We start from the raw sequence: 25730 nt of genomic DNA on the forward strand, positions 1-25730 counted from the left end.
TTATGCCCTGTTCTGACATTTCTGCCTTTAAAATATATGCTTTGAAGAATGAGGATTTATTGGGAACTCAGACTTTTATTCTGTTTCGGTAAATAAAAATACTGAGGCTGCCTCCCTAAAATGGAAAGCCTCACCTTCCCAGTTGAAGCTTATCTTCTCTATCTATCCTACTGTGGAAATGTTAACATCTGGAAGAGCAGGAACCAAGGCATATGTATGTATTCATTGTTCTGTGGGACTGAAATACTTACATTATGAAATATATGGAAGTCTGCTGGTTGGTGACATGGGTTTGTTTATTCATCTATTACACCCTTGGAAAGTTGTGCTGGAACTCAAGCCAGTCCCTTCCTCTGCTCCAAATAAAACTAAACCATTTTTTGAGGAGATGGACATTTTACAAAGGTACAGAAGCTTACTACTAAAGAGAAGAGCATTCTGGATGTAGCTAATGATACAAGAATAAAATCTTAATGTCATTTTTTTTTCCTTCTTTCTCTTTACAGGGAACAGCCCTCAAGATAGTCCAAGAAATTTCTCCCCCAGCGCCTCTGCCCATTTTTCATTTGCACGGAGGTAAGAACTGTTTGTGAGTAGAATGATAAAGTGTTATGTGGAGAAACCCTCCCCCCGCCCCAGTTCCTCCACTACCCGTTAGAGTTATAGATGCCTCCCTTGGTCCTTCCCTAGATGGTGGGCTCCCACTAAGAGCAGAGAAAAACATTTTCACCTTTTCTCCCATCCCTAGTATAGAGTCTCATACATGCTTTTGATGCTCAACAGATTTTTGCTGACTTATCTGAGCTTATATTATAAGGACTTGATTCATCCATGTGTCCTGGTGCAGTTGTCGTTGTTACTGAAATACTCAAAAATAAATAAATAAATAACAATGACCTTACTTGGGATCACAAGGTATAAACTCTTAAGATGCCTCTTTCCTTGAGAGCACCAAGCCAGCAATTTAGTGACCTCCCTGAGTGTTTTCTCTTCCTTTCTTAGTTAGAATTGGACACCAAGTATCAAGACTATATGTCTCATATCCGGTTGGTGAGTCACGAGAAAGTATCGTTGCTCGGAGGATAGTGGGCATACGATCTGTTACCAAAGCTTTTATTTAGGGATCACCTACTGTGATATCTCCCAGTCAGAGATGTCTGCACAGCCCCCTCTTCTGTGTGTGAAATTCGTGTACTTCCCCTGTCACATTCAGATCTTCACTTTCCTCCCTTCCTCTTCCAGCCAGGGAAAACACACAGAAGACAAAATTGCCCCTTTAGCAGGTTTCTGAATATTTGGAATGAATTGCTTTTATGGTCTGAATGTCCTGCATATTTATTAAGTTTTCTTCAGAGAGCTAATCATACCTTGAAATGAATTAAAGTAGCATTTAATTAAGACATACAGGTAGGTTAAAAAAATATATTTAACACTTTATGTGCAGACCTGCAGCATCATCACTGCCGTTTGTCACCATGTGATATGTTTTCTGTTACTAGGTCCAGAGGAAGGGATCTGCTTACAGCGTATTCGCAACTCCTGATAATTAAGATTCTCTTGTCAAATCACACATTCCCCACCACATGGTAAATGCCCATGTGTACCAGGCCTTCCCCATAGGGAGGACAAAAAGTAATTGAGATGTGATCTCCAAGGAACTTTCTGAGACCCACACCCTGGTTTTCCCCAATTCCAACTTTGATTCTTTTAGTCCTCTTACAGCCTGTAAGCACTGTAAAGAAAATGTGACAATTAATCAGTTCCACAAAGCCTGTGTTTGTTTGTCCAATGAACATTAATTCACGATGGTGCTACTATTCTAAATGAAAAGGGAAATCCTATAAAAATTGGTTTAAAAAAGAACACAGCATAGTCCTTAAAATACGTTTCTTTGAAAAAGAAAAAAAAGGGGGAGGTAGTGGTGGAATGCATTTAATTACTTTAAGTAAAAAGAAAACGCACATCTCATAACCTGTTTTTAAATGTGACCAAAATCATAGTCTTTTAATCCTGCCAGATTTATAAAAATGAAGAGAGCCTAATAATTAAGTGGCTGACTAGAGGACAGATGACTCTGGTTTTCTGTGCTATATAAAAAAAAAAAAAAAACGCAAACCCCCAGGCATGTTAATTTTTGAGAAATAAGCCATAAACTGTAACAGAAAATTACCATAGGAGACCTCTGGTTCATTTTGCAGGAATTTCCAGATGGAACTCACTGCACAGTCTTCAAAAAGTATTAATTTAGATTAGGACATGAGTGATCATCTTTTAAAACTTTTATTGAAGTAAACAGAACCTGTGTTTGCTATGAAAACTCAAATTGGCCTATTTTTAACATCTGGCATCTTTCTCTAACATTTTAAAGTTGATTTTTCATTCAAGAAACATGGAAATTCCACTCATGGGTCTCCATTCCCTACCACTTGGTATGCATTTCTGAGACCTTAGGAAGTAATGCCATTTTGGGAGTCCCACATTTTATTATTTTGTATATTCAGTGCAACAGATGCAAGAGATTGCCCTGTTTTAAAAATTATTCTTGGGTAAAGGGATAAAGGTCGGACTTATTAATCTTTTCTGACCCTACTTATAACATGTGAGAATTTCCCCTCAATATTCATCTCCTGGTAATGTACCAGTTGCAGTTAAGACTGGCAAATAGGACAACACACACTTGCTTTCCATACTATCTAATATGTGTCTGAGAGTGAAATTATCAAGTCAATTTTTTTAGTATTGGATTAAAATACTAGGATGATGAAAATGCATGTCATAGTGTAGTGGATTTTGTCTGGGACAAGGAAACATATTTGTATTTTGCTAGTAGCTGTGATTGTTGTTTTTCAGTTGCTAAGTCGTGTCAGACTCTTTGTGACCCCATTGACTGCAGCACACCAAACCAGTAACTGTGATACTGATTTACAATCCATCTGCTTGTGGAGTTACTTAATGTTGTATTCCTTGGTGGTAAAATGGAGGTGATGACGTTGGTCTTCCTTCCCTAGAAGTTGTGTAGAGGTTTACATATCATACATTGCTTTTACTTTCATTAGAAATATTAAGAGAGCCCTGAATAAATGCTGGGGGTGTCTCCTGGCTGCCTAGGTGTTATTTATCAGGTGAAATATCAGAATGTATTTCCATAGACAAATTACTGGAACAGATTTGCCCACTAAGGTCAGGTCATGAGACGCTCATTGAGCACAGGTGGGCTGAAGTTACTCTGGTTACATTATATTGGCATAGTTCATCTTGTTCCGATATCAACTAGACCATAAAGTGTATCATGCCAGATGACTACAACAAACAAATAATGAAATCTGTTTCCTCTTTATACAGTTGTAATAGCCAGGTTGATATTGGAACATTTCTTTCTTCCTTTGTCATACACCATATTAATCTAACTTTTTGTGGTCGGTGTTGGAATGCTGGCAGTTTGGGGGGAGGGGCAGATTTTGAGTGGGTTGTTTTTGTGAGTCTTTTTGTAGCCTCTGTTCCCATCAGGTGTGTTTCTCCTGTTACTTTTTCATATACTATAACATTGAAATTTCCACCCACAAAAGAAACACTCTTTTCAAAAAAAGCCTTGTGGCTTTGGCAAGAATGTAGTTTTGTTTTCAGGTAACGTTTTACTGGTAGCTGCTACAAAGAAAAGAGAACATTATTAGTAGGATCCAAATTGTACTTGTGTGATAGATTTCTTCAAAAAAGGGCATGCTACCTCTTAAGCATGTATATAGCATATATAGGAAGTTCTGATGTGCAGTTGTCATGGTAATGAAAATGCAGTGGTCCTTTGTGTTCCATTTGAATAAATAGACACAGACAACTTAGGGAACTTTATGAGACGTAAATTATTTCTGGTCCATGGCTGTACAGAGTAGTGAGCACATTCTTGTTTAAACATCTTTCTAGTCGTGTGTTTTCCAGAGTAAGCAAATGTAATTTATGCTTCAGAACTAATAAGAACATGTCTCCTCTTGGAGTTGTTCATTCATCTGAAATATGTTCATTGATACCTGAGGGAAAGGAGAGTTAATGAATCACAAAGCAGAATCATGGTGGGGGAAATGGTGTCCCTCACTCTTTCCAAAGACTAGTTTCAGATAATTGCTATTAAATGGACTGAATAATTCTTTGAAAGCCATATTCTTTTAAAAATTGGAAGTGTTTAAAATAGAGAGTCCAGGTATGGGTTCCTAAGTCTGTAATAATTAGCCAAATAAGCCAGGACCAACCTGTGTCCATTTAATTGATGGTCAGTTGTCTTTGGAAACATGTTATTAGAATTAGTTTCTTCTTAAATCTTTTAACATTTTAAATTGTGTAAGATTATTTCTAGAGAACTTGTGGCATTTCTTTTCATTCCTTTTATCTGATACATTTACAAACATCTTAATTTGCTTCTTTTTTTTAAAAAAATACTTGATTCAATTGTACTCCGATCATGGTCACAGAATTGGCAGATAAATTTTATTAAAATCTTAATGCTGTACTACTTCTGTGATTTGTCCACTTGAATTTCTCATTTTGTCTTTGTAGACCATTTGCATTTATTGGAGGTAAAAATAACGTCCATGGTGGTCTATGATTATATTCTCCCTTGATTTTAATTTAGGCTAAGATGTCAGTTTTCTACATAAACATGTGATTGTGACATTTCTCAAATTCAAGTCAAATTTTGGTGAATTCCCTGATGTCCCCTTATAGTGAATGTGTTTGTGGTCAATTTGGTCTACTCTTACCTCTTACTTGGTAAATTAATATAAATCATGAGTTACAAAAAGGCTACATATGGTCAAAGAATGCATTATAGCTCTTATGAAAAGTGTGTTTTTCCTTTTCTCCCCATGGCAAATGTGTGTATATTTGTCTTCACTGTGTTATGTGATTTTGAAGGCATAGTCCTATTCAAAATTGCTAATAAAATAATTATTTTATTATTGCTAATAAAGTAATCCTACTTTAGCAACAGGATTGTCTTCACTGCTTTGACAACTCATCTGAGACCCTTGTAATGACCCTAATTAATAACTATAGAGTTCAACCTAGAAGCTATCCATCCTGTTGCCATTTGGGGATAAAAAACACATTGTATTAAGACTCTTGACAGCTTCACCTCTGTGACTAGCGCAGGTCACTTTACTCTGCATTAGCTTCTACCACTAGTGGAGAATTTTCTTTCTTCGCTCTCTGTCACTGGCCAGAGCTGGGCTGCACGCTCATAAACTCTGAAAGAGGCATTTGCTGGAACACTTTATAAAGCCAGGTCATGTCAGAAGGTAATAACTCTTAAGAGATTCTGAGCACAAGGTCAGTCACTTTCTTAGTGCTAAAGTTATTTGCCACTTAAGGCTTGAGCCGGCCATGAGTCCCCTGATCCTTTCCTTCCTTTGGTGTGATGAGTAGGATTGCTCTCTCGAAAGTAATAAGCTGAAAGTCTTTGGGATGGGGTGGAAGTCCCCCGGGGCTCTCATACCATGTCGGAATTCAAGCCCTTCCAAAGATCGTGGCCCCAGTTATCAGTCTCCACATACGAGTGTTTTTCCTCCTGCCTTTCTATTTTTAGTCATCTGAATCTGCTGAGTCCGACCAATGTAATTATCCCTGGTATTCATTTTGTCAAAGTGTATTAGTGAGAGATCAATAGTATGGATCAACCCATTCACTTTCTACTTGTTTGGGGGTATTGATTCAGTTTAAATAAAAGTCAACCTGCTGTGTAATGTTTGTTTACTCTGGCCCTTGCTGAACATTTCCACATCCTCACTGACTGTGTTTGTGTCATTGGTTCGACTAAGAACACTCGGTTTCCCTGGGGCTCCCGTGTAACCCTACTCCCGTGTTGGCCTAAGCTAATCGCACTTTCTCACCAGGACTGATGGACGCCGCTGGTCCTTGGCTTCCCTCCCCTCCTCTGGCTATGGGACAAACACTCCCAGCTCTACGGTCTCTGTAAGTGCCCAGTTTTTCTCTCGTACACCCCAGAGCTCTTGCATGGGCAGCACTTTCTCGGGGTGTTCCCTGATAGGGAGGAGAGGATAAATTCTGCATGTCTGCCCCTCCGAGTAGACTTCACATCGAGTGGTGAGCTGACAAACACAAAGAGGACCTGCTCTTTGCTGCAAGCTTTTAAATTATGGTGCACAAATTGAGCGAGTCCCCAGATCACAAGTTGGGAGGAGACGGGGAGCTTTTGTTTTAATACCATTTGGTGTTTGGGGGTAGGGGAGGGAACACAATCTGGTTTTATTGATTTGGTTCCATGCCAGTGATATTAGTACTGAAAATGCCATTAAACTTTGATGGCCTGGGTCATTTTTTTCTTGTATGGCCTAGATGTAGAGTTCTGTTTTGCTTTTGTTTTTCTCTTTCAAAGAAAAGAAATGGCAAGCCTTAAATTTGTACCTTCTGGATAAAAACTTTTTTTTAAAGGAGAGATTAAAAGAACTTAGCAGTAAGTTAAGATCAATACAGAGACAAGATGAAGCCATGGAAATAAGATAGAGGAAGAAGAATACTGTTGCCGCAAACTACAACATTGCAGCAAGAGCCCTAGCAGTTACTGAAAGTGATTCAGTGGCTCAGATACTTGCCTTCTCCATTTAAATTAGCGATATAGTGGGATATTTGTCTCCACAGAGCTCTATTTTTTTACTTTACTTTTTTTATTGAAATATAGTTGATTTACAATATTGTGTTAATTTCTGCTGTACAGCAAAGTGATTCAGTTATACACATACACATATATACATTCTTTTTTATATTCTTTTCCATTATAATTTATTCCAGGATACTGAATATAATTCCCTGTGCTATACAGTAGGACCTTGTTGTTTATCCATTCTTTATATAATAGTTTGCATCTGCTAAACCCCAGACTCCCCATCCATCCCTCCCCTACCTCCCTCCCCTTCTACAGGGCTTCTACAGAGATTTAGAAGCTGGTGGTCATTTAGAAGGACCTAGAATATAGTGTAGGTCAATCAATAAATACCTAATGGAGCAGTGGGAAAGCTCTTATACCAACCAGGAATGTGAACCTGATGGTTTTAGAGCCACTTCTGAGTCATTCCCATCTCCATTTTGTCAAAATCTGTGGTTTATCGCAAAGGGATATCTATCTTTTTTTTCCCCCCATAAATCCCAGTTCTGTGCTAAGCATGTAGGTTCACACTTAATATCGGTGAATTGAAAAGAAACTGTGATTAAATGTATAAACTTTAATTGATATCACCAGTGCCTTATATTTTATGTTTCCAGAGTTCCAGATGCAATGTAACATGGGTTTTCTAGAGCAAAACATTGGCCTGTTAAAATCTGTTGGATTATTTTTACAATCTTCTTTTACTATCTTCTTATAATGTTTTATTGAGGAGCAATAATTTATTTTCCTATCCATTATTCCATTGTGTTGTGGTATGTGAGTTTATTGTCCATTTAGATCGTTTTTGTGAAACATCCTGGCAACCTTGAATAGTTTCAGTGGCACTTCAGCCTCACATCCAGGAAAGGATGTTCAAAACTCTTGAATGGTTTCAGTGGATAGAATTGTCACTAAATAATGGTGAACAAAGTCACCCTTGTTTTTTGTGTGGCAGTAAGCATCATTGTTTATTATTAACCCACGTTTCAGATCTGAAAGCATTGGTTACCACAGTGTGAAAATGATTGCTGAAACTGATTAACCAGAAAGCAAAAAAGAGAATAAGAATTTTAAGTGGTATTCTTCCCTAGACTTGTGAGCATCTCCAGTTAGAATCCAACCACCAGTAAACAGAGTACTTGTCCCATTCTCATACATACTCTCATTGAACCCTCCCCATGCCCCAAATTTGTATCTTCTTTCTTGACTTCAAATCCTTTTTATTTTAACTGTTTCACCTTGCTTTGCCCTGCAGTCAAGTCTTATTATAGTTTGGATATAGAAGTTTCTCTTTTACAAGAAAAACAGGGGAGCTTGCAGGATCTTTCTTCTTCTGTCTCTAGCTAGTAAACCATATGTCATTTTTAAAAGTGAATCTAAAAAGCAAGGGTGAGCTACATAGAAGTGGACCCCATTTGGTACAAAGTACTTTAGAAATATTTTTATAAACACTTATTATGTGCTAGGTACCAGTCTCACTATTTACAATGCATTGGATCATTTAATTGTAAATGAAAAATGTGAAAAAAAATGAAAAAATTTTAAATTGGAAAATTTAATTGACTTGTTTAATTCTCATTTATTTGTAAAAACATACTTTATAATGTAGTTGCCATTGTTTTCATCATTTTATGGCTCAAAGCTCTGAGGCACAGAGAATGAACTGAGGGGCTGTTTACTAACCCCTGTGTTGTAGCAGTAAGAATACAGTAAGTTTCTCAACCCTGGGTACTTTTTAAAAAAGGAATTCACAAGGTATTGTTTAAACCAAACTTGATAATTAATAAATCTGACCATCTGTCATGATGTCGTTGCTGTCCCTAACTTACGTATATGCCTGAAGAGGAAGCTTTCTGAGACAATGTTTAGTCACACACAGGTATTATGTGTTTCTAACAGCTTCTGCCCAGAGGTAAGGCATCTTTTCTCCTAGGTGTTTATTTTATTGGAGAAGGTGGCATCATATAACTGGATCTCATATTCCTCTTTTCCCCTTCAAAATCAAATTGTAACTTTCAAAATGACTGTCTTTACCAAAAGACATAAGGAACTGTTAGATTTTTGGAATGTGGGTGCTCTAACAAGTTCAGTTATTTTTGTCTCCTTATTGGCTATTGATGAAGATGATAATTGAAAATTTGGAATGCTGCTTCTCATTTTCTTCAGTTTCTTTATGTTCTTGCCCTTTAAATGTTAGGACAAAAAATTGTGCAAAGCTGCTCAGGAGTTGCATTTTTTTCTTTTCTAAGTCTAACTGAATCACTTTTAGAGTCTCATTTTCTGGGTTAACTGGTTGTGGTTAAGTCAGTTAGAAATTATTTCGGTTATTTTTTAAATAAAAATACAGAATATATACGGATAAAATCACAAACACTTTGAAAATACAGCTTAAGTTTTACAGATATTTGTTGTTAGCTGAGTTCCAGAGTTGCTAATGCTGAAAGGTAAATACCATGTTCTTTGGGTATTATAGAAACTGCAAAACTCCCAAGTGTTAAAATGCTTCATTCTGAAATTGAAAAGATTCGGTCATATGAAGTTAATCAGTCCTTCCTCAGAATATTTAGTATTGCTGCTTCTCTTAATTTCAAGTTTTGTAGTTAAAATTAATTTGAGAAACTCTTCCAAGGTAATATTCAGATTATAATTTTTAATTTTAAAATAAGTAATATAGAATTACAGCAGTCAGAAGACATCTCCCATATATTTCTTACAGATGAATTATTTTCTGCTGGGGGAAAGAATAAAAATAAAAATATAAATACTTATAAATTTGAGGTCTGACTAAAAAATAATACTACTTTGAGTGGAAAACTACACATACATATGAATACTGTCCTTTGCAAAATACTTATCTTGGGAAACTAGTTTATTTGAATATCATTACTCTCAACATTTTGGGGAAACTCTTCTAATTGCCTTGAGAACTAGAAACACTGTTCTTTTTGTAAATCTTCACTCTTTGAAAGTGGATTTGATTTATGATGTAGTCAGAAGTTATATATGCAAACTAGTTGGGTGATGAGACTTACTGGCACCACATTTAGAGAGCATGCTAGAAATATAAAGTCATGGGACTTAATTTATTGAGGAATTCCCAACTAATTCTTGAAACTCTAGTAAAAGTGCTGTTCCAAGGATGTATTGACCAGCAGAGCTGTCTTTTCAGTAAGCTTGTGAGGCCCTAGGGACAGCTCCTGCAGCCTCTGTCACAAGTTCTCCTCTGAGTCCCCGATCTTTGCTGGAACTGACTCCTGGACTGATCCTCTGTTGTCCATTAGTGACTCACTCTGGGAGGCCCTGTTTGATACCTTTTGAATTCCCAGGCCGTTTGGAGAGCCTCCAGTTGTTCCCTGTTCCATAAACTCATCCAGTGTCACTTGGATGTCACTAGGATAGTGTCACCCTTTTCCCATTTACACCTTGTTTGTCCCAACTGAGAGGAGAGACGCTGTCTCCCCAGAGAAGCCCTTTGCCTCTCACTTCTCTAATACTTTCCCCACCTCATCATTCATTCTAACATATCCCCATCAGTAAGCCCTGGGCACATTGCTGTGGAGTTCAGTCACATGGGTATGTATGTGGTATAACCACAAAATTCTCCTGTTGGAGTTAGCACCTGTAAACATTTTATTACATTTGCTACAGCTATTTTTAACATAAACTTTTGTTTTGATTAATAAAATATTAAAGTAGAAATAAAGCCCTTCTCATACAGTCCTTTTCTCTTCCCTCCTCCTCAGAAGGAATCACTCCCTAAAGTCACTTGTGTCCTTGTCATGTAAGCACTGGTTCATAATGCCTTATGTGACACTCTTTAGTCTGGTGTGGTTCTAGAATTAATTTTCACATTTTACAAAGTTAACATGATCCTCCCTGTACTGTACATAACAGCCCAGCAGCAACTGGGCCAGCAACTCAGAATCAAATACATTAATATTTCTGTGGCAAACCTGAATTAACATTCACATCAAGTGGATTAAATGCATATTTTAAATGGCTTTCCATCAGTTCAATTGATGGCTTGCCACCAAAAAATTATTACTGGGAATTTATGAATAGACCTCTGGGTTTTTGAATCTTGGCTACAGAATTGTGTACATTGATTTACCTTTGAGACATATATACAAATTCTTAATTCCGGTTTTCTGTTTGCTAATTTCGTCATCTTTGCTTTTACGGCTGCTGCATCTCTCCTGCTGGCATTGATTTCTCTTGTTCTTTTACTGATTTCTTGAGTTGACTTTGAGTGTTTTGTTTCTTTTTTCATAGTGACAGTATTTAAGACTTGTGTTTTGTGACTAGAGCTCTGGCTTACCTCAGAAGTCTTTCTAGTAGTGTTCTCATTTTTATGGTTTATAAAATAATCTCATTACATTGTAAAAATTCCTCTTTGTCTTAGTATGTACTTAGAAAGTATTTTATAATTTCAAGGTATAAGGATATTTTAAAGCTTTAGTCTATTAATTTCTAATTGCTGCAGTGTAGTGCTGCAGTGTTTGTGAAGTGTGCTCTTGATGTGGCATTTTTTTTTTTAAATAAAAAAAAAAACCCTGCTTGAATGGAATATTCAAATGAGTGGTATCTTTCAAAATACGCTTATTCTACCTGTGTTTCCATTACTCAAACATTTCTCATTTCTTTTGTTAGAATCACTTAAAGAATTTACCTCTCAATAAAAGCAAAAAAGCAATCACATTGTTTAATAGTTATATTTCTCAGGTTGATTAAAAGCAGTGTTGTTTAGCCATTCACCTTTTCTACCTTACTTTTCTCTAAGTGCTGAGTGATTGTCAGAGAGCACATCTAGGTTCAAGGGATTAAAAAACTCAACACCACTGAAGCTGTTAAAAAAGAAAAAAATAGCGTTAAGTCAGAAAACACAGAAAAAATTTCTAATTCCCAGTTTTTAAAGCAATGACGTTACTGAGCCAAGTATTTTCTTTTCCCATCCCCTTTTCACCCAGGACTCATATTGATGATAATCGCGTCAAAGGACAGCATGCTTTGTAAAGACAGATCTCATTACCTTATTACTTTATTTATGATTATACATCACAGAATTCATTTATGATTATACATCATAGAATTAATTTTATGTTACTTACCCGAATAGCAAGTGTTAGAAGTGAGGATGTCACACTCAGCTGAGAACTAATCTGTGTTTATTTATTGCACCCAAATTCTTACTCCAGTTGTCACTTTCTTGCTCTGGCTTTGACTGGGTCCCATCCATTTTCAGACCATGGTTTTTCTTCAGAGAGTAAACTATTTTTGAGGAAATTGTAGACAAGCGAGATAAAGTATGGTAGCCATCTAGACCTCTAGAGATCACATCAAGGTATACATGTACACACTAGCTATTGTAATTATAACATGGAAAGGAAGCAGTATAAAATGGTGATATGACAAAATTTAGTGCTGTGATCTAATATTCATTTAAAGAATCTCTCTTTGAGATAGTCATTAAACCTCACTTTGGTTTGTTGTAGTCATCCTGTTCCTCCCAGGAGAAGTTGCATCAGTTACCATATCAACCGACACCAGATGAATTACACTTCTTATCAAAACATTTTTGCACCACTGAAAGCATCAGCACAGAGAACAGATGCAGGAACACACCCATGCGCCCCCGTTCCCGAAGTTTGAGGTATGTAGACCTTATTGAAATTTTTTATTAGTTGGATAACCTCTTTTCAACCATTTCAAGGAAAGACTTCTGGTCTGCTAATTCATATATGTGTTAATTGGTTTATGAACTACTATAAATATAGCGTGATTTTTTTTTTGCATCTACACATGATATAGTAAATTATGATTGAAAGGCCGCTTACTATTTTTCTTTTAAATTCTTACAAGTTGCTAATTGCTGTGGTAACAGAAACCACAGTGCACTCTAAGGACCACCCGAGAAACTTCTAGCCATTGGAAATTTCAAGACCATCTAATTATGGTGTTACATCAATTAATATTTTACAAAGAAGCTTGGCTAAAAAGGAAGGGCAGCATGTTCGGTTCATATTTGGAATTCAGATTCCTTTTTACGGAAATCCACCCAGGTCTTGGATTTTTCCTTCTCATCCCAAGTCTAAATTTCTCCAGGATTTTGAGTGAGCCATTAGGATTTTGTGTCCCTTGTATTTTGTCAGTGCCAACTGTAGTCCATTTGACATTGAGTAGGGCTGGTTTTATTTTGGCCTTGTCTCAGAAAAAAATAGATGTCACTCTTTGGCTCCTCTGAAAGTGATTCTAACAGAGAGAAGAAGATATTTATTAAGGAGTGCTTTGGAATTACACCTGTCGGGGGGAAGGAGTGGGTAGTGGGATTGAGCAGAAGAGAAATCCAGCCGCTGTGCAGGCCCGACAACCACAGTCAACCCCATAGGGAGTTCTGGGGATGACTTGACCCGTCAGAGCTGTCCCTCTGGACCAAATGACCCTTCCTTTCTATCTCCACTCAGTCCTGGAATGTAGTAGCCTGGGAAGGACTTGGCCTTGGGTGAGGGGGTTCTGCGTGCATGTGAAGTTGCTTCAGAGGTGTCTGACTCTTTGCAACCCCATGGACTGTAGCCCACTAGGCTCCTCTGTCCATGGAATTCTCCAGTTAAGAGGACTGGAGTGGGTAGCCATTCCCCTCTTCTTGGGACCTTCTCGACCCAGGGATCGATCCTGTCTGCTGCAGCCCCTGCCTTGCAGGTGGATTCTTTACCACGGAGCCACTGGGGAAGGCTGAGGGGACTCTGCATCTGAGGCCATATCCAGAGGGACTGACAGCTGAAGGCTTCTACAGCCCCACCAGCTGGGACAACAGGTCCTTCTCTGCAGGGGGAGCAGGGTAGCCCATCTCTGGGTCCTCCAGAATATGAGATCTTCATGGTATATAGAACTGGTCTGCTTTGATATGAATATGAGATCTTCATGGTATATAGAACTGGTCTGCTTTGATATGAAGGTTTATTATGAAATATAGTTTGTCACATGTTCAGCTGAAAATCAGAGTTTGCTGAGAAGGGTTTTCTTTTTTTTTTCCTTTGTACCTTCTTAGTGCCATATAGTAAACATAGCCACATGGTGTAATAGTGTTAGATTATTTTGAGATATGGAATAAAATGTTATGAATTCATTTAGAACCATTGTATTTTACCACATGGGTGCCATTTTTGGTATTATGAAAGGAGTTCACCAGATAGCTAGTGCAAGCAGCTATATCTTCTCAGGAATACATAAAGTCACACTGCAGTTACCCAACCGTGTTACCACTAGGAAGGAGCAGGAGCCTACTATTGAAATAAAAAAAAACTCCGAGTTGTGTGCTTCTGTTTCATACTCACACGGTGCCTACCTCAGCATCCCAATCCCAGCTAGAAAATGGATTTCGATGGTGACACCTGTGCTGTGGAAAACTCTTAAATCTCTTCAGGGGCACATGGCAGAGCGCAGGTGTATGATAAAAGTGTGAAATTAGACAGTGCAGCGTGCCCTGGACATTGCTGTTTGTACTCTTTTATATCCCAGTTCATTCATTGGTTTCTGGAACCACTCAAGCACATGCTACATACAAAATGTAATTGCAACTTAAGAATGTTTTATGAACTTTTATATTGTACCTATAGTTAATTTTCAGCATTCTACTTCTGGAGCTTTCTTTTTGAGTTGTATTCAGGGTTTCTCTGTGTTTGTGAGTATATGTGTGTGTGTTTGTGTGAGCTAATGAGTGATTTTGTGGTTTATTACCTAATATACTTTTGTTACAAAGCCTGCATAGTGCTTTTGTTGCAACCCATTGTTTATAAATAAAAAACTTATTTTCATTTCATGCTGTGGCAAGTTTAAAAGGGTAATTTGCTTTGCTTGCAGCCCTGGACGTTCTCCTGCCTGCTGTGACCATGAAATAATTATGATGAACCATGTCTACAAAGAAAGGTTCCCAAAGGTAATGAATTGAATTGAAGATGTCTAGCATCTAAACGAACAGGCAACATAGGTTTAGCGTCTGTAAGGTGGTTTTGTCAAGGGAAGTAATGGTCCAGTCCAGTCATGATTTGCATAAAATAGCACTGTAGCCTTCTTTAGAAAGATAAAATCACTAAGCCTTTTTAAAAGCTGCTGAGAGTTAGCCACACATTCTGTGGACTGAAATGGCTGTAAAGTAAATCCCATTGGTTCACCTACCCACTGTGACGAGTTGGAGATGGGGGTGCTGGTGAGATGCTCTGTGAGCGACTGCTTTGAAAGGCCACTAGACTCTGGGGCTCCCCTGGGGGCTCCTTCTGCCCATTCTGGGCCTGCTGCTGTATAGTCCAGCAGAGACTGTTCAGCTTCCTCAAAGCCTGTAGATTGGCATATGTCACAAAAGTCTTTTATTTTTTTCACCTAAATTTTCTTTTCTGTGGCTTCCAATCTCTTTAGCAATTGTAAGTCTAATCCTCTTTATTCAGAAGGAAAGTCCAATTGCAGTGTTCCCCATTAGACAGGCCAGTAGAATTCAGACTGAATCAGAGAGCCTTTGGAGATGGGTTGATGCCAGTTGCCCTGGCTGCAAAGAGCTTCTGTCTTCTAGTCCCCATCACCTGGTCTCCATGGCTTTTCCACCAGCGTGTTTCTACACATTTGGGAGAAACAATCGCTCCATTCTGTCCCTGTTCCTCCCCTTATCACCTTTGTAACCCTAGGCAAGAGAGCAAAAGGAAATCCTCGGCTTCATAAATCAGGAGTAGAGTACTTATTATTTGTAACGAACCCACCATTGATGTCATTGATTATGGTCGTTTTAGCCATTTATCACATGTCACTTGTTCACCAGGGAAACAGATCCTGACTTTACTAGTTAATACTGGTTAGGATTTTAGAAAGGAACAGGAGGCAGAGGGAATCTCCCAGCATATACAATAAATGCAAGCAAGGAATACTGATTAGGCAATCGGGGATCCCAGAGAATGAAATAAAAACTGGAAAGGAAATTTTAGATTTATGTAGTCAAGGGAATCCCTTTGACCTTTTGCCCAAGATGTAGCTTTTTGAGGAAAAGGTATTGATGGTATGAGATGCTTGTTCCTGGAACATTAAAATACAGCCAAAAGAGCAAACTGTTGGCCCATACTATGGAACTGTAACTTCAGCTTTGATTTTTGAATAGGTAAAAACAGAGCTGTAAGTATTTGATATTTTTGGCAAACTATCTGAAAGAGCCCAAGATCTGAAATGACAGCACAGCAATTCACAGATACTGAGTTAGTTGGAGAAGCTTACATGGACCATTTTACATTTGATAGGGCATAGAAAAGAAGTAATTATCACCCTGGGAGATTCAGTTTCTCGTATATACCTCTTTTTCCACTTGGTGAGGCTTCTTCTTCTTCTTTTTTTTTTTCAAATAGACTTTATATTTTTAAGGCAGTTTTAGATTCATGGCAAAGTTGAACAGAAAGTACAGAGAGTTCCCAAATGCTCCCTGACCCCATACCTACACAACCCCCTCTTATCAACATCCCCCTACACACACCCCTGGTCCCAGAGTGGTCCATTTGTTATCACTGACAGACCAATACTGACACATTGTAATCACCCAAAGTCCATAGTTTACATTAGGGTTCACTCCTGTTTTGTATATTCTGTAGGTTTTGACACATGTATAATGACATATATGAATGTAGCATTTTATAGTATCATACAGAAGTGAGGCTTCTTTTAAATTTAATTTCTAGAATTCTATTTGATAACTTCTAGAGGTCTCCAAAAATACTAGATAAATGGGATGATTGTACTGTTTACCTATTTGTGTTTCCTTGTATTATGTCTGTGTGTGCATGTCTTCTGTGAACAGGCTACAGCTCAGATGGAAGAGCGCCTAAAGGAAATCATCACCAGCTACTCTCCAGACCACGTTCTCCCCCTTGCAGATGGAGTGCTTAGCTTCACTCACCATCAGATTATTGAACTGGCTCGCGATTGTTTGGATAAATCCCACCAGGGTCTCATCACCTCACGATACTTCCTTGAATTACAGCACAAATTAGATAAGTTGCTACAGGAGGTATGGACCTTATAAAGTCTTTTGATTTGTTTTGCTTTTACCCTGAAAAAAGACAAATTTTATGAGTGCATTTGCCTAACAAGTTTCAACCATGAGATGGAGTTCATATTACAGAGAAGCAAAGAAGAAGAAAAAATTGATTGCTACTTGCTATAAATTGATTCTGGTCAACATTTAGAGTAATAGAAAGTTAATATAATAACCTTTACAGGAACCTTGGGACCCAGCAATCTATGGCTGTTGGATAAGTGGATTGTGAAGGATTCTGAAGCAGTGATTTTTTTTTCCCCCTCCTTAACCATAAAGTTATAAATTGCCTGTATGTATGTGCATTATTTGATGATGCTGTCTAGTTCTAATATCTGGAAAAGCTAAATGGAAAATTGCTGGCTTCTTTCAGGCCATGTGTCCTGTTAATTAACCTGCATGTGGTATTGGGTTTTCATTGGTGTCAATATTTCTTCTAACAAAATATTCAATTTCTAAAATGACAGATAAACACAGGCCCCTTCCAGGCCTAACACTTGCATGCCTAGCTCCTGATAACACCCCAGACAGGAAGGGAGTGTGCATGGTAGGATGGAATTAGTGCATCATATTGCTGTCCTGATTGAAATTGATCAGCCACAGCCTACAAGTAAAACCTATTTAGCCTATATATTTGGATATATTGTATTTTTGTATCCCATTTTCATACATTATGCCCATGTAAATAAAACCGTAGGTGGTTTTCTCTTAAGGATGATTATGTAAATAATTGCATGGAACTGAATGAAAATATTGGCATCCTAGTTTTCTAGGAATCCATCTGTCCTTGCTCATACTGAATTTAGTTGTGGCAAGATGAGACAGTCCTCTGACAGGCAGCCACTATTTTTCTTCCCTTTCCCATCTAAACCTCCCAACAGAGTTCTGTGCCCTGTCCCCATTTCTCACATTTCAACCTTTTGTAGCCCAAAGAGGCAGTTTTTCTCAGATTATCTTTGTGTGAACACTGTATCATGGGGTTTCATTGTCAATTTCCAATGTGTCATAGACCAATTCTACTACAGATTACAATAAAAATGTATTTACCTCTGTGAGATATCTTTTCCTTAATTTCTCAGTCCTGTATCAGGATATTATTATAATTACCAGTTAAGTTGTGTGGTTCATTCCTTTATAGGCTTTCCCTGTGAAGGCTTGAATCCATAGCCGAAGCTCTTTGCATTGAAATACCCCACTTAATTTTGTTTCTATATGATAGAATTGGAAAGCTGTTTCATGGCAATCAGAAAAAAATCTTAGGGTTTCAAAAAATCATTTGAATGCACCATATAATAGATTAACTGTTGACTTTTAGAGAAATTTTTCTCTTGGGCAGAGGAGTATATATATGTGTAACATAAAGAGCACCATCAGGATCTGTAGTTATAGTTGCTAGTTGGTTGTCTTTAAACATGTTTTATTTTATAATCATCCCCCAATGGTCATTTTCTCTATTTTTTTTAAATGTTAACTGTTTTGTTTTTGTTTGTGTATAGTTTCTCTGCCTACATTTTGGAAAAGTTGCATTTGATTTAATTATTCACCTAACATTTGATATAAGCAGCATACAGCTTCTCCAGTTGTATCTGGAAAATCAAGGTTCCTCATCAACTATCCACTCTGCTTATATCATGTACTTGATGTGTCATAAACCTTTAATGTCTCTTTCATTCATAGATCACATTAAGAGCCCTAATGTTTGATTTTTAACTCAGAGAATAAATCAACGTTTTGCAATTAAAATGTAGCTAATGGAGCCATTTTGTAGATCTAGACGTTTAGTAGCGTCCGTTTATGTAGAGATAATGTCTGCTTATCAATCTTTTAAAAGTATGTTCTAAGTCACTTAGTTTTTGAATATTTTCAGTTATCTAATTAGCATGCTTTGCTGACTTTCTTTCCCATTTAATGGAGCAACTCTCTCATCATTCTTTTCATTGCTTCCTCATAGGCTCACAATCGTTCAGAAAGTGGAGAGCTGGCATTTATTAAACAACTAGTTCGAAAGATCCTGATTGTTATCGCCCGCCCTGCTCGCTTATTAGAGTGCCTGGTGAGTTGTCCCTCGAGGTGACTTTGTTATTTATTGTTAACTGTGGGAAAGCAGGGACCACTCGAAAGCTCCAGTTGCATTTGGCTTCAGAAACAGCTAAATGGAAAGAGTCAAGAAATAGAAAATGAAATCGCTCAGTCATGTCCGACTGTTTGAGACCCCATGGACTGTACCCTGCCAGGCTCCTCTTCCATGGATTTTCCAGGCAAGAATACTGGAGTGGGTTGCTACTTCCTTTTCCAGGAAATCTTCCAAACCCAAGGATCAGACCCAGGTCTCCCACATTGCAGGCATACTCTTTACAGTCTGAGCCACCAGGGAAGCCCAGAAAGGGTCAAGAGGAACAGCAACTCGTGAATGTTGATGACAACATCCGTGCTTTCCTTCTCTGGTTTTTGGTAAAATTATAGGACTTGTGTTGCATTAAGAGATGGTCATTATCACATTCTGGTCAAACCTAAAACATTGATCATGAATAATGCACTTGACTTTATCTCAGCATAATTTCTGTGTTCGGGCTGATTCAAGACATTCACTGTGCCTCACTTTCCTGGAGGTGCCAAGATGCAGAGAAAGGGGAATCAGAGCGAGGATAAGTGGTAACCTGTGGTTATAACTCTTACTTTTGAAATGTGGCATGTTCGAAATAAGGGCTTGTCAGCAGCCCATTTGGAGAATACAGTAGGGCCTTATCCAGACCTCAAGGAATGAGACTTTCCATGATTAGTTTGTTTTATCAATTATACTTTCTTTAGTCAGTGACCATTTTCCTGTTTGAAAATCTTTACTTTATTTTATGTTGTTTTGATTGAAATGTCAGTCAACACTGAACAAAAATGAGGGTTCAAACAAAAGAATAGTTTCATGGGGCTTCATGTAGTATCAAAACTCACTTTTAAGTACACAAGCCATTAGAGTATTGATATTTATAACACTGCGAACAGTACAGCTTTTCAGAATTTTACATGTACACACACATATACATACTTGGTGATATTATTTTGGTTTTATTCTTATTGTAATTAAGATTCGTGGATTTTTTTATAACAGTGAAACGTTTACAGCCTCATAAACTTATACCAGTGCATAGTGAAATGTGGTAGAGGGTAAGTCTAGAGGAGGAAGGTAGGCATATGGTGGAGGAAGTCTTGCCATCAGTGCAGGGACTCTTAGACTCCTAGACTCAAAAACACCATTCAGCATTTGAGTGTCTCTGTAAGAATAAAGGGAAAGCAAAATACTCCGGATGCCTCTAGGGAGGAGAACCACGTGACTGCCAGATACCAGCAGAAGGAAGACTGTTTTTTTTTTTTTTCCTGCTCTTTGTGTTCAGTTCAGTTCAGTTCAGTCGCTCAGTCGTGTCCAACTCTTTGTGACCCCATGAATCGCAGCACTCCAGGCCTCTCTGTCCATCACCAACTCCCGGAGTTTACCCAAACTTATGTCCATCGAGTCTATGATGCCATCCAACCATCTCATCCTCTGTCGTCCCCTTCTCCTCCTGCCCCCAATCCTTCCCAGCATCAGGGTCTTTTCCAATGAGTCAACTCTTCACATGAGGTGGCCAAAGTATTGGAGTTTCAGATTCAACATCAGTCCTTCCAATGAACACCCAGGACTGATCTCCTTTAGGATGGATTGATTGGATCTCCTTGCAGTCCAAGGGACTCTCAAGAGTCTTCTCCAACACCACAGCTCAAAAGCATCAATTCTTTGGCACTCAGCTTTCTTCACCGTCCAACTCTCACATCCATACATGACCACTGGAAAAATCATAGCCTTGACTAGACAGACCTTTGTTGGCAAAGTAATGTCTTTGCTTTTAAATATGCTGTCTAGGTTGGTCATAACCTTCCTTCCAAGGAGTACGCGTCTTTTAATTTCATGGCTGCAGTCACCATCAGCAGTGATTTTGGAGCCCCAAAAAACCAAGTCTGACACTGTTTCCACTGTTTCCCCATCTATTTCCCATGAAGTGATGGGACCAGATGCCATGATCTTAGTTTTCTGAATGTTGAGCTTTAAGCCAACTTTTTCACTCTCCTCTTTCACTTTCATCAAGAGGCTCTTTAGTTCTTCTTCACTTTCTGACAGAAAGGTGGTGTCATCTACATATCTGAGGTTATTGATATTTCTCCCGGCAATCTTGATTCCAGCTTGTGTTTCTTCCAGCCCAGCGTTTCTCATGATGTACTCTGCATATAAGTGAAATAAGCAGGGTGACAATATACAGCCTTGACGTACTCCTTTTCCTATTTGGAACCAGTTTGTTGTTCCATGTCCAGTTCTAACTGTTGCTTCCTGACCTGCATGCAGGTTTCTCAAGAGACAGGTCAGATGGTCTGGTATTCCCATCTCTTTCAGAATTTTCCACAGTTTATTGTGATCCACACAGTCAAAGGCTTTGGCATAGTCAATAAAGCAGAAATGGATGTTTTTCTGGAATTCTCTTGCTTTTTCGATGATCCAGCGGATGTTGGCAATTTGATCTCTGGTTCCTCTGCCTTTTCTAAAACCAGCTTGAACATCTGGAAGTTACGTATTGCTGAAGCCTGGCTTGGAGAATTTTGAGCATTACTTTACTAGCATGTGAGATGAGTGCAATTGTGCGGTAGTTTGAGCATTCTTTGGCATTGCCTTTCTTTGGGAATGGAATGAAAACTGACCTGTTCCAGTCCTGTGGCTACTGCTGAGTTTTCCAGATTTGCTGGCATATTGAGTGCAGCACTTTCACAGCATCATCTTTCAGGATTTGAAACAGCTCAACTGGAATTCCATCACCTCCACTAGCTTTGTTCGTAGTGATGCTTTCTAAGGCCCACTTGACTTCCCATTCCAGGATGTCTGGCTCTAGGTGAGTGATCACACCATCGTGATTATCTGGGTTGTGAAGATCTTTTTTGTACAGTTCTTCTGTGTATTCTTGCCACCTCTTCTTAATATCTTCTGCTTCTGTTAGGTCTATACCTTTTCTGTCCTTTATCGAGCCCATCTTTGCATGAAATGTTCCCTTAGTATCTCTAATTTTCTTGAAGAGATCTCTAGTCTTTCCCATTCTGTTGTTTTGCTCTATTTCTTTGCATTGATCACTGAGGAAGGCTTTCTTATCTCTCCTTGCTATTCTTTGGAACTCTGCATTCAAATGGAAATATCTTTCCTTTTCTCCTTTGCTTTTCACTTCTCTTCTTTTCCCAGCTATTTGTAAGGGCTCCTCAGATAGCCATTTTGCTTTTTTGCATTTCTTTTCCATGGGGATGTTCTTGATCCCTGTCTCCTGTACAATGTCACGAACCTCTGTCCGTAGTTCTTCAGGCACTCTGTCTATCAGATCTAGTCCCTTAAATCTATTTGTCAGTTCCACTGTATAGTCATAAGGGATTTGATTTAGGTCATACCTGAATGGTCTAGTGGTTTTCCCTACTTTCTTCAATTTATGTCTGAATTTGGCAATAAGGAGTTCATGATCTGAGCCACAGTCTGCTCCCGGTATTGTTTTTGCTGACTTTATAGAGCTTCTCCATCTTTGTCTGCAAAGAATATAATCAGTCTGATTTCGGTGTTGACCATCTGGTGATGTCCATGTGTAGAGTCTTCTCTTGTGTTGTTGGAAGAGGGTGTTTGCTATGACCAGTGCGTTCTCTTGGCAAAACTCTATTAGCCTTTGCCCTGCTGCATTCTGTACTCCAAGGCCAAATTTGCCTGTTACGCCAAGTGTTTCCTGAGTTCCGACTTTTGCATTCCAGTCCCCTATAATGAAAAGGACACCTTTTTTGGGTGTTAGTTCTAGAAGGTCTTTTAGGTCTTCATGGAACCATTCAAGTTCAGCTTCTTCAGTGTTTCTGGTCAGGGCATAGACTTGGATTACCGTGATATTGAATGGTTTGCCTTGGAAACGAACAGAGATCAATCTGTCGTTTTTGAGATTGCATCCAAGTACTGCATTTTGGACTCTTTTGTTCACCACGATGGCTACTCCATTTCTTCTAAGGGATTCCTGCCCACAGTAGTAGATATAATGGTCATCTGAGTTAAATTCACCCATTCCAGTCCATCTTAGTTCACTGATTCCTAGAATGTCGACGTTCACTCTTGCCATCTCCTGTTTGACCACTTCCAATTTTCCTTGATTCATGGACCTAACATTCCAGGTTCCTATGCAATATTGCTCTTTACAGCATCGGACTTTGCTTCTATCACCAGCCATATCCACAGCTGGGTATTGTTTTTGCTTTAGCTCCATCCCATCATTCTTTCTGGAGTTATTTCTCCACTGATCTCCAGTAGCATATTGGGCACCTACCGACCTGGGGAGTTCATCTTTCAGTGTCCTATCTTTTTGCCTTTTCATACTGTTCATGGGGTTCTCAAGGCAAGAATACTGAAGTGGTTTGCCATGCCCTTCTCCAGTGGACCACATTCTGTCAGACCTCTCCACCATGACCTATCCATCTTGGGTGGCCCCACACAGCATGGCTTAGTTTCATTGAGATAGACAAGGCTGTCGTCTGTGTGATCAGATTAGCTAGTTTTCTGTAATTTTAGTTTCAGTGTGTCTGCCCTCTGATGCCCTCTCGCAACACCTACCGTCTTACTTGGGTTCCTCTTACCTTGGATGTGGGGTATCTCTTCACGGCTGCTCCAGCAAAGCGCAGCCACTGCTCCTTACCTTGGACAAGGGGTATCTACTCACGATGGCCCCTCCTGACCTTGAATGTGGAGTAACTCCTCTCGATCCTCCTGTGCCCACGTAGCCTCCTCCTGTGCCCACGTAGCCGCTGCTCCTTGGCCCTGGGGTAACTCCTCTCGCCACCGCCCCCGGCTCTTTGCGTCGTACCTTTTGAATTATGCACCACTGGCTTGTACTTCCTGCAGTTGTTCAGTTTGGGGGAAAATACCATTCAGCATTGAAATTTGCTTCTCTGGACAGCAGCAGACATGCTAAGAGAGATGTTGCCTTCAGAGAGGAAATGACTTTTTACAGTAATCAATCTTAATCAGAAGAGAAGCAGTAAAGGTCCATGTAGCCCATTAAAGATAGAAACGAGCAACCTGCTTTTTGAGCCGTTTAAAGCTCAGATGAAACTGGAGTTTGAGAATTTTAGGGAATATTTCTCCCAACCTTTCATCTTAGGCCTGTAGTTCCAATCTTGCCTTGTCTCTGGTTTTAGGTTTCTGTAAAGGGTACTGAGTGTGGACGTTGGTTTGGCTTTACTCCATTTGTAGCATGCCTTTTCATTTAGAAGCAACAGCCAGCCAAAGAAGGTAAACTACTTAAGAGAATGTTACCAAATTTTTACAAAGAGGTAACCGGAAGTACTAACTTTGTAATTTTCTTTCTTAATGTTCATATCATGTGAATATTAATAGCATAATTTTAGAGTTCAGTGATAAAAGTAGTAATTTTGAGATTTTTCTTTCTAATATTTTTGGACACCTCTACACTAGTGGAGTTTCCTTCAAAACTTTTCAGAAAAATGCATTCTCATATTACTTCTTAGGTTCTTTGTGCAGAGAGAGAAACTGAATCTCTTGGAAAGAGATTCATGGATTTTTAAAACTTTTCTAAAATGGCACAATTAAACATTCAGACCTGCTCATTTTCAGTAGGATAGATAGCTTAAGTGGAGCCTGGTACCTTCAAAGTCACATTACAAGGAAATTGGAAATGGAAATTATCTTTAGGTTACCAAGTATTTAAATGTCTTAGAATATGATTAGGCTTTGAATATGACCTGAAAATTATATGCTTGTTAAATGAAGTAATCCTTTTGCCTTCTTTCAGTATAAATAACTTACAACCATATGTATCCAGCAATTTCACTGTGAATGGGGTTTATGCAATAAAACGTTAGACAATTTTGGCTCAAAAAAGTATACATCTGTGTTTGTCTTCTGTTAGGAATTTGATCCTGAAGAATTTTACTACCTATTGGAAGCAGCAGAAGGCCATGCCAAAGAAGGACAGGGTATTAAAACTGACATTCCCAGGTATATCATTAGCCAGCTTGGCCTCAATAAAGATCCTTTGGAAGGTGAGTGGTACCTGGTTGGGTTGACCTTTTATCTGCTTATGCATCATGGCCTCATTGAAGAACTTAGTGACAAATTTTTCCTTTTTCTTCATGTTTTGGCTCTATCTGGTGAAAAGGCCAAATCTGGGGGCGAATTGTGATGCAAAGGAAAGGGCTCTAAATCAAATTTTGTGTTTGCCTAGAGTAGGGAAGAAACCTTGAAATCCTGAAGGCTTCTCAGCCTGAAACTTATTTCCAGGAAGGTTTAGATTTCCATCTTCTCTGGGTATTGTTTCTCCTGCAAAGCACTACTGGATTCTTCTCAGGGGTGCACAATGTTGGTAAAGAAATTAATTGCATTTACTTTAAAAGTGACATTTCAGTGTAACTGAGGAGTAACGTAACTGATAACTGGTGATTAACTTTAAGTCAGGTGCAGTGTTTGTAAATCTATTTTTACTTACTTGTCTCAGAAAAGTATGAAAAATAGTAATATATATATATTATTATATGTATACTGGGGAGCCAGTTGGAGAGAGAAGTCTTTCTAGAACTTAAGCAAGGATTTCTGCTTGATTCAAAAAAAAAAAAAGTCTCCTGCTATTAAATGCAGAGAAGGGGAAGCACCCTGTTAGTGAGCTGTTCTCTGTTTTTTTTTTTCCAATCTGATATTGGCAAACCACCCCTGTCACCACCTTTTCCTGTTCATTATTGTTTGGGATTGTCATTTAAAACACTTAGGTTATATACTGCCTGAAAAGACTCAAAAACAATCATAGACTCCTTTGTTCAAAACTGTCTTCCTGGTTCATTAAATTGAATTTGCAAACAGTGTTTATCTTGCTAAATTGTTTGTGATGATGCTAACTGTTGGCACAGATATGTTCCCATCTATAGCCAGGGAACCTGCTGCTCTCTGCCCGCTCTCCTATTTCCCCCGCTTTGTCTGCTCTTATG

General features: G+C 38.6%; 1 protein-coding gene across 10 annotated transcripts in view; it reads left to right on the top strand.

Moving 5' to 3' along the window:
• Nucleotides 1–25730, top strand: part of MAST4 (microtubule associated serine/threonine kinase family member 4) — a 603242-nt gene that overhangs the window by 519926 nt on the left and 57586 nt on the right. For 9 of the 10 annotated variants that reach the window (XM_081518402.1, XM_081518403.1, XM_081518404.1 and 6 more), the window contains 7 exons: nucleotides 507–576; nucleotides 5880–5958; nucleotides 12142–12299; nucleotides 14507–14582; nucleotides 16473–16682; nucleotides 18661–18762; nucleotides 24662–24794. In XM_081518402.1, coding sequence (XP_081374528.1) covers nucleotides 507–576; nucleotides 5880–5958; nucleotides 12142–12299; nucleotides 14507–14582; nucleotides 16473–16682; nucleotides 18661–18762; nucleotides 24662–24794 — 828 coding nt within the window. The remainder of the gene's footprint in view (nucleotides 1–506; nucleotides 577–5879; nucleotides 5959–12141; nucleotides 12300–14506; nucleotides 14583–16472; nucleotides 16683–18660; nucleotides 18763–24661; nucleotides 24795–25730) is intronic. The other variant, XM_081518401.1, reaches the window with a different exon arrangement.

Source organism: Giraffa tippelskirchi, chromosome 8 (assembly GCF_054371585.1).
Source record: "Giraffa tippelskirchi isolate mGirTip1 chromosome 8, T2T-mGirTip1v1.2.pri, whole genome shotgun sequence".
Lineage (NCBI taxonomy): Eukaryota > Metazoa > Chordata > Mammalia > Artiodactyla > Giraffidae > Giraffa > Giraffa tippelskirchi.